The 8,080-nt window shown below is 38.2% G+C and overlaps 1 protein-coding gene across 1 annotated transcript; it reads left to right on the forward strand.

Moving 5' to 3' along the window:
* Positions 1-5,584: 5,584 nt before the first annotated feature.
* On the forward strand, positions 5,585-7,471 carry LOC108804577 (somatostatin-1-like). The gene is made up of 2 exons (XM_018576391.1): positions 5,585-5,819; positions 6,984-7,471. The coding sequence occupies exons 1-2, from the start codon at positions 5,685-5,687 to the stop codon at positions 7,194-7,196; spliced, it is 348 nt and encodes a 115-aa protein (XP_018431893.1). The 5' UTR covers positions 5,585-5,684; the 3' UTR covers positions 7,197-7,471.
* Positions 7,472-8,080: the final 609 nt, after the last annotated feature.

The raw sequence follows: 8,080 nt of genomic DNA on the forward strand, positions 1-8,080 counted from the left end.
CACGATATGCACTTTTCAATTCTTACAGATGTACTATTTTTTAATTATCTGTTGCAATAAAGCGTGTTTCAAGCTATGAATGTAATCTTTCTTTTTTTAATAATGTTTTTAATGTCATTTTATAATGAAGGTGTATCAGGATATTACACAAGCACCATTCCTATACACAGGTTTCAGATCTGATCAGCACTGTGAAAATACAACAGAGAATGTTGGGTTAACCTCTTAAGTTCTGGAGTACATATAAGGTTTGCTGTTCAAGCCATTACTTGTACAAAACCATTATTTGGGGAAGAATAATAATCAGCTTACATTGTTTAAAGAGACCAAATGGTTTAGTCCCTTTCTTTGTTCATAAAGGATAGCTGCACTTTCACTAGCAGTATTCATTGATGAGCCTTATATAGCTCCCCTTACCTTGTGGCAAAGTTTCCTCAGGTATAAATGTCACATGCTGTAATTCCACTGCCAGTCTTGTAAATCAGGACAGCAAGCATCAAGCACAATACAGAAACGACACAGAGTTACTCTCCATTCTCCACTCCCGCATGTTCATTATCACAAAGGCTCTAGAGAGAAGCTATATCTCCATACTGTCCATGTGAGTGTTTCTTGTTGGAAAGCCTGCCTCTTGTTTGCAGAACTCACCCTCCCTGCACCAGATAATAGAGGAGTTCTGTTTACAGAGAGTAAAGGGAAATGATTAGTATACCAAATAATCAGCACCAAAAATACAGCCACTGATCTCCAATGACTTCAGTCATTTACATCCATTATTCATCCAAATATGTAACAATAGGTCCAAAAATCAAGCTTTCAAAGTATTTTTCATCTGCAGTATTAAGAAACTAACTATACAGAGATAAAGATCTTAATGTGACCTTCTCTGATAATTGTATGGATCAATACAATTGTGGACTTATTTTGGAATGCAGAGTATATCATTCTTTATGTCATATACTGTAAATGATAAACTTAATGTGTAAGTTTACATCTGTTATATTACTTTCATTATTTAAAAGGTCAAATGCTCTTTCCCAGCACAGATGCCCTACCTGAAAGTCCCCTCCTACATTAACCTTTCCTGTAATCCTAACCCTCACATTAACCCTTTTTAAATATCTACTTCACTCCTTGTTTACAACTCTTCTTTGCCCATATCTTAAAGGGGGATAATTAAACAGAACCTGTGCCTGGTCACGTAATACATTGTACACATATGCCACCAAAGTCCTTGTATCCATAAAGTATTGCTAATTACTGTGCCACAAGCGACAGTATTACAGACACATATAAACCTCAGGACAAAGAATATTTTTTTAAATATAAAGAATGGAAAAAAACTTTTCCATGTCCTATGTTTTCTACACACAAAAGGTATTACTTTTTCTAAACCTACCTAACAGAACTTCCTTAAACCAACAACTGTGGAGACATTAAGCACTTTGGTCAGGACTCTGTAACATACAACACAGTGTATAGAGTGCATCAGTTTTGGGTGGAAAGTGAGAGGGGGATAAAGAGGGAAGGAGAGAGTGATAGGGGTGAGAGAGCAAAAGCGAGGGAAGGAGGGAGGGAGAGAGAAAGAGGAGAGGGATAGAGAGGGAGGGGGAGAGAGAGGAAGAAAGAGAGGGAGAGAGATGGAGAGGGGGAGAGGAAGGGTGAGAGACAGAGAGAGAGGAAGGAGAGATATATTGGTGAGAGAGCAAAAGAAAAGGAAAAAGGGAGAAAAGGAGAGAGAGAAAAAGAGGGGAGGGAGAGAGAGAAAGAGGGGGAGAGAGATGGATAGGTGGAAAGGGGGAGAGGAAGGAGGAGAGAAAGAGAGAGGGAACAAGAGAGGGAGAGAAGGGTGAGAGAGAGAGAGTGAGGTAGAGAGAGAAATAGGGAGTCTGAGGGATAAGAGTGAGAAAGGAAGGCAGAGAGAGAGCGAAAGGTGCAGTACTCCTGACTCCTGAACACTTATGTTCCTCCTTCCTAGCTGGAGCCCCGAACTTAGCCAGCACCCTTTCTATAAGGGTTGTGTACAGGTGTGCAATTATTAGGTGTTGGCCACTACTAAATGATGGACCCAGGAATGGAGATTTCATTCCTCTCAATTCTCCCGGTTCTAGGATCCCATGCCAAATCCAGAAAACCTGGGAAGAACTACAAAGTCAGTTCTTTGCCAGTAAAAGAACTTGCTGCTGGAACCGCTTAGCCCCTCTGGCTAAGTGTCCTGGGTGACTACAACACCCCGTTCTACCATGGGATTGTCACGCAATACCACAATATATATACAGTATATCTATATATGTATATATAGATATATATATATATTTATATATATCTATACACACACACCAGCCACTTTATAAAGTACACCTTCCTAGTACCGGGTTGAACCCCCTTTTGCCTTCAGAACTGCCTTAATTCTTTGTGGCATAGATTCAATAAACATTTGTCAGATATTTAGATATGATAGCATTGCGGGCCCAAAGTGTGCCAAGAAACTATCCCACACACCATTACACTACCACCACCAGCCTTCATCCATGCTTTCATGTTGTTTACACCAAATTTTGACCCTACCATCTAAATGTCGCAGCTGAAATCAAGACTCATCAGACCAGGCAATGTTTTTTCAATCTTCTATTGTCCAGTTATGGTGAGCCTGTGAGAATTGTAGCCTCCGTTTCCTGTTCTTAGCTGACAGGAGTGGCACCTGATGTGGTCTTCTGCTGCTGTAGCACATCTGATTCAAGGTTCGTTGTGTTGTGCATTCAGAGATGGTATTCTGCATACCTTGGTTGTAACGAGTGGTTATTTGAGTTACTGTTGCCTTTCTATCATCTCGAACCAGTCTGCCCATTCTCTTCTGGCCTCTGACATCTATTAGGCATTTCCGTCCACACAACTGCCGCTCACTGGATATTTTCTCTTTTTCAGATCATTCTCTGTAAACCCTAGAGATGGTTGTGCGTTAAAATCCCAGTAGATCAGCAATTTCTGAAATACTCAGACCAGCCCGTCTGGCACCAACAACCATGCCATGTTCAAAGTCACTTAAATCCCCTTTCTTTCCCATTCTGTTGCTTGGTTTGAACATCAGCAAGTTGTCTTCACCACGTCTAAATGCACTGAGTTGCTGACATGTGATTGGCTGATTAGCAATTTGTGTTACCAAGCAATTGAACAGGTGTACCTAATAAAGTGGCCGGTGAGTATATATATATATATATATATATATATATATATATATATATATATATATATATATATATATATATATATATATATATATATATAATAGATAGATAGATAGAAAGACTGTATATGTGAACATGTGAATACAAATTGAAATTCCTCTATCCAAAAAGTGAGAAAGATAAATAGAGATAGATAATGTTGCTAGGATAAATATCTAGCACATAACACAAGTAGAATGCACAAGGTTTTGCTATGGCATCTTCAGGTTTTCAAGGGAAGAGAAAGGATTAGAAGACTTGAAGGTGAAATGGATCAGAAACATGGATAGAAAATTAGATTTATCTTAAAATCATGCTATGATTTATAGACTTATAGCTCAGATGTCAGGTATTCTGCTAGAAAGAATCACTTACTGATAAAACTTACAATTAACATTCTCTGGCATCTTTCCTGATAGATTTACCTTCTTCGTTTATTCTTCTCTTTCCCTTTTGCTCAGTCTTATGTGAATAATCACCAATTGCTTCCAGCAACATGTTTTGCTCACACCAGAACAGAAAAGCGAAGGGAATTCCACTTCAATAACAAGCTATGTGACCCTTGATAAAACAGATGGAAACATGCAGCAAGAATGATACTCATTGTACAGCCATTTAACTCATACATTGATTTTTTTAATGGAATACCTTTATCAAAGCAGCACAGCAAATGTTCTACCAGTCCCAGTAACTATATAAAAGTAGTGGTGGTGGTGGGGTTCTCCCTGGAAAATACCACTTACTTTCCACAAGGCAATTACTACATATTGTAGAGTGAATATTGTCAGGATGGCTTACCTTCCCTTCTATAGCTAGTCATGTCAAGTCATATCCATATGCAGGTGTGTGTATGGATGATAGATAGATAGATAGATGGATAGATAGATAGATAGATAGATATATAGATAGATAGATAGATAGATAGATGAAATGATCTCCCAGAATCACTATTTTTGTTATTTAAATATATTCTAAGCCTACAGACTTTAAGTAGGTTGTGTTGGCTGCTCTTTAAAGTGGAAGTAAAGATTTTTTTTAAAAACTGAAAACAGTCAGGTTTATATAGCAGAAGAGACTATCAGGGTTATTCATAAAAGAGTGAAGAGTTTGGAGAAGGCAGGAGAAGTGAACCATCTAGGACAACATAGCTGAACTGGAAAGTGAGCTGAATTGGAGAATTTCTCCAAATCAGCTATTTTGGCCTAGACTGTTCTCTTCTCCTGCCTTCTCCAAACTCTTCACCCTTTTGTGAATAGCCCTGTATGTAAGTCTCTTTTGCCAAAAAAGCTCCTACCTGTCTGTCAGCATATTTTTTCTGGTGCGCTAAGCTGCCCATGCACACCTCAGTGGACAGGCTCAGCGAGTTGCTGTGCCACAATTAAGTAATTCTTGCGTGAGAGTTACATCACAGAAGCCTGACCAATAAAAAGGCTGAAGACACAGAACCTGGAGAGGGGATTGCAGGCAGTGCAGTGCTGGAAAGGATCACTTACAAGGTAAGTTAGCCATAATGTGCTAATATGCTGCGCATACTAGTTTATAATGGCAAAAAACTTTCCTTCCACTTTAACTCAGCTGAGAGCTTTTGATTCCTCAAAAACATGCAGCATAAAAACAGATGTAGCAAACCTTTACAACTAGACCCTTCCAGATCCACCTTTGTTATTTCAGCTTGATTTTTCCCACATTAAGATCTGCTCTGTCTTAGTTCCTTGATCTGTGGACTTCTTTAACTACTACATTACAGAATAAATGTTTAAACCTCACTGCACAGAAGCCAAAAAGTTATTTGAATAAGTAGAATAAACTACTTAAAGTAATTAAAAAGAAAGCTGACCACCAGTTTTAAGCAGAGTAGGCAGGACAAACAAATGTAGCTTTTCTCTTGTTCTAAGTATATACTATACATAAGTGGATATAATCAAAAAGTTAGAGAAAATGACAATTGATGATACAACTAAGTCCATGTTTTGCAGGTATTAAATGTTCTTTGTTTCTCAGCTAAAGGAATGATTAATCATGTTGCCACCAGTGAACTACAATAAAAAAATAGAAAATGACACACTGTTGATTCATAGTCAGGAACACACAGTGTGGTGACAGTGTGGCACAGACTAGGTTAAATGATCTCATAGAAACCAGAGATGCTTCAAATATGCATAAAGGTTAAGTGAACACTATAATCATGAAACACCAGTGAAAAAGACCAAAACCCTTCAGATTCCTTTTGTTGGTGGTGGCTTTAGTGATTTATCTACTTTTGGTTAATGGTGCGTAAAAGTGGTAGCTATCTCAAGGAAAAGAGGGGAGGAGGGGGCTCTTCCCTTGCTGACGTATGATTGAGAATTTAAAAGGGGGCTAAAGAGATCCTGAGAGCAGAAGCAGAAGAAACAGTCACAGCAGTTTCCTCAGCTCTGATATCACTGTCTCTGCAATCAGCCAGGAGATCTTATTATAGAGATGCAGTCCTGTCGAGTGCGGTGTGTCCTGACCCTACTCTCACTAGCTCTGGCTATGAGCTCGATCTCAGCTGCACCTTCAGACCCGAGACTACGCCAATTCCTACAGAAATCCCTGGCAGCAGCAGGAAAACAGGTATGTACCCTCCTAAATTGATCTGTCTGTGCATCCAGCTTAAACACTGCCAGGGATAGGGAACTTTTTACTTGCAGAGTTATAAACTTTACTGACAACAATCTTTTTATAAATGCTTTCACATGATTCGTACAACTTTCACCCAAGATTCACACACTTTTCTAACTGTAATTGGAAAAATGTGTGAAAGTTGTTTAAAAACATTTATAAATTGACCCCTTATAGAGTATTAAATATGCCTTTCTATATGCTATCTGTCAATAATTGCAGACATGAATACAAAGCATGCAACCTAGCTTTGAAGAATTCAACATTTAGTTGTATCATATTATTTACCTGACCTGATTCTTCAGTATCAGCAATGCTAGATTATTGATTAATGTGCAGCTTTTTTTTTTTTGTACTAAAACTGTTGGCATCAGTGTTGTGCTATCCGAGGTGCTGAATTCATTGCAAATGTGTGCTAAATTTACAGAGACTGTGGGGGACATACATGAGAACTAAAACTTATGCTTGTGGTGCAGTTGCCTATGGCAACAACATTTCATGTTTCTATTGAATAAATGTAGGGTTGGCTAATATGGGTATCAATTTTGATTTCACTTTGACTTGGTTTTCATTCCACAATCCCCTACCTATGATTTTTGAGCTGTGATCATGGAACATAATTTGTAAGCTGTTGTAAACTGCACAATATCCACAATTCACTGTGACATAAGAGTAAAGGCTGAGATCACTTGAATAGTTTAACACAGTATCTCATAACTCCTTTCATTGAAAACATTAACTGCTGTATATTGTCCAACACATGCTGCAGCACAACATGAAGTTTAGTCTTGCAGTAAGGGCTGTCTAATGCGGAATTTATTGCACAGCACACAGTAGTTTCAGAACTTCAGACACCTCAAATGCCCCAAATGACAATACGTCATTTACCACACTGACATAATTTATGGCTAACATGGATTCATATTTTTTTTTAACATTCATTGGCTTTGTGATTAAATCTCCTACATAGCTTCCTAAAGATGCCAAATGCTACTTGCAATGCACTTACTGATTTACAAGAACAGTTGAGACATTTAACTAATATTCCCAACACAACGAGTATGTGTAATTGTCATAAAACTCTTAAGCTGACAACCCTTTCCTCCCTCTTTACAGGAGTTGGCCAAGTACTTCCTGGCAGAATTACTATCAGAGCCATCCCAAACAGACAATGACGCTTTGGAATCTGATGACCTGCCCAGAGGTGCTGAACAAGACGAAGTCAGGTTGGAACTAGAACGGTCTGCAAACTCCAGTCCAGCTATGGCCCCCAGAGAACGCAAAGCTGGCTGCAAGAACTTCTTCTGGAAAACATTCACATCTTGTTAGCCTTCACCAACCTCCCTACCCCTCCTTTATTTTCCTACTCCTCCAACCCCAGACAAGCCTTGATCACACAAGCCGAAGACTGTAAATACCACACACAGTTATGGTGAATAAAATATATTAATTTGGAGTTGTTTAATAAAACCTTTAGTTGAAATTGTAAATTATTTGCTTGGGTTGTGATTTCTTGATAGTTCTTATGATATGCACTTTTCAATTCTCACAGATGTACTATTTTTTAATTATATGTTGCAATAAAGCGTGTTTCAAGCTATGAATGTAATCTTTCATCTTTGTCATCATTTTTTAATGTAATTTTATAATGAAGGTGTATCAGGATAGTACACAAGCACCATTCCTATACAAAAGGTTTCAGGTCTGATCATTGTTGTATAGCTGGTATAGAGAATGTTGGGTTAACCTCTTCAATTCTGGAATAAATACAAGGTTTGTTGCACGGGACTATAACAGAATTTACTGATCTTTTTAGGAAGACACAGTAATCAGCTCACATTGTTTAAAGACACTCAGTAGTTTAATCCCATCTCCTTTGTTCATAACATTTAATAGAATGATTCCCAGTTAATCTTTTTCATAAAACCGCAGAAGCTAAAAAGACTATAACGATATAATTACTCCATATAATATGTGGCTTGAACCTTGCTTCAGTTTCCTCTTTCATTCTCACACAGCATAATGGCTGCTATTAAGAACCAAATTACTTTTTCTATCTCTTTTTATATTCTTTTTTATTCCTGCTGTGTATCTCTGGTTGGTCACATTTATTTCTTGCAGGCAAGCAAGTGGTTGCACTGGGTCTTAAGGTATTTGCAGCCTTCACTTGTAGTGGTCAAGTACTTTGACCTTTAATGGCTTCTCCTGGCAAA

This window comes from Nanorana parkeri, unplaced genomic scaffold (genome assembly GCF_000935625.1).
Source record: "Nanorana parkeri isolate BGI_ZX_2015 unplaced genomic scaffold, ASM93562v1 scaffold66, whole genome shotgun sequence".
NCBI lineage: Eukaryota > Metazoa > Chordata > Amphibia > Anura > Dicroglossidae > Nanorana > Nanorana parkeri.

Coding starts and splice junctions, on each gene's coding strand:
- LOC108804577 (XM_018576391.1), top strand. CDS start 5,685: ATGCAGTCCTGTCGAGTGCGGTGTGTCCTGACCCTACTCTCACTAGCT. Junction 5,820..6,983: donor TGGCAGCAGCAGGAAAACAG/GTATGTACCCTC, acceptor CCCTCTTTACAG/GAGTTGGCCAAGTACTTCCT.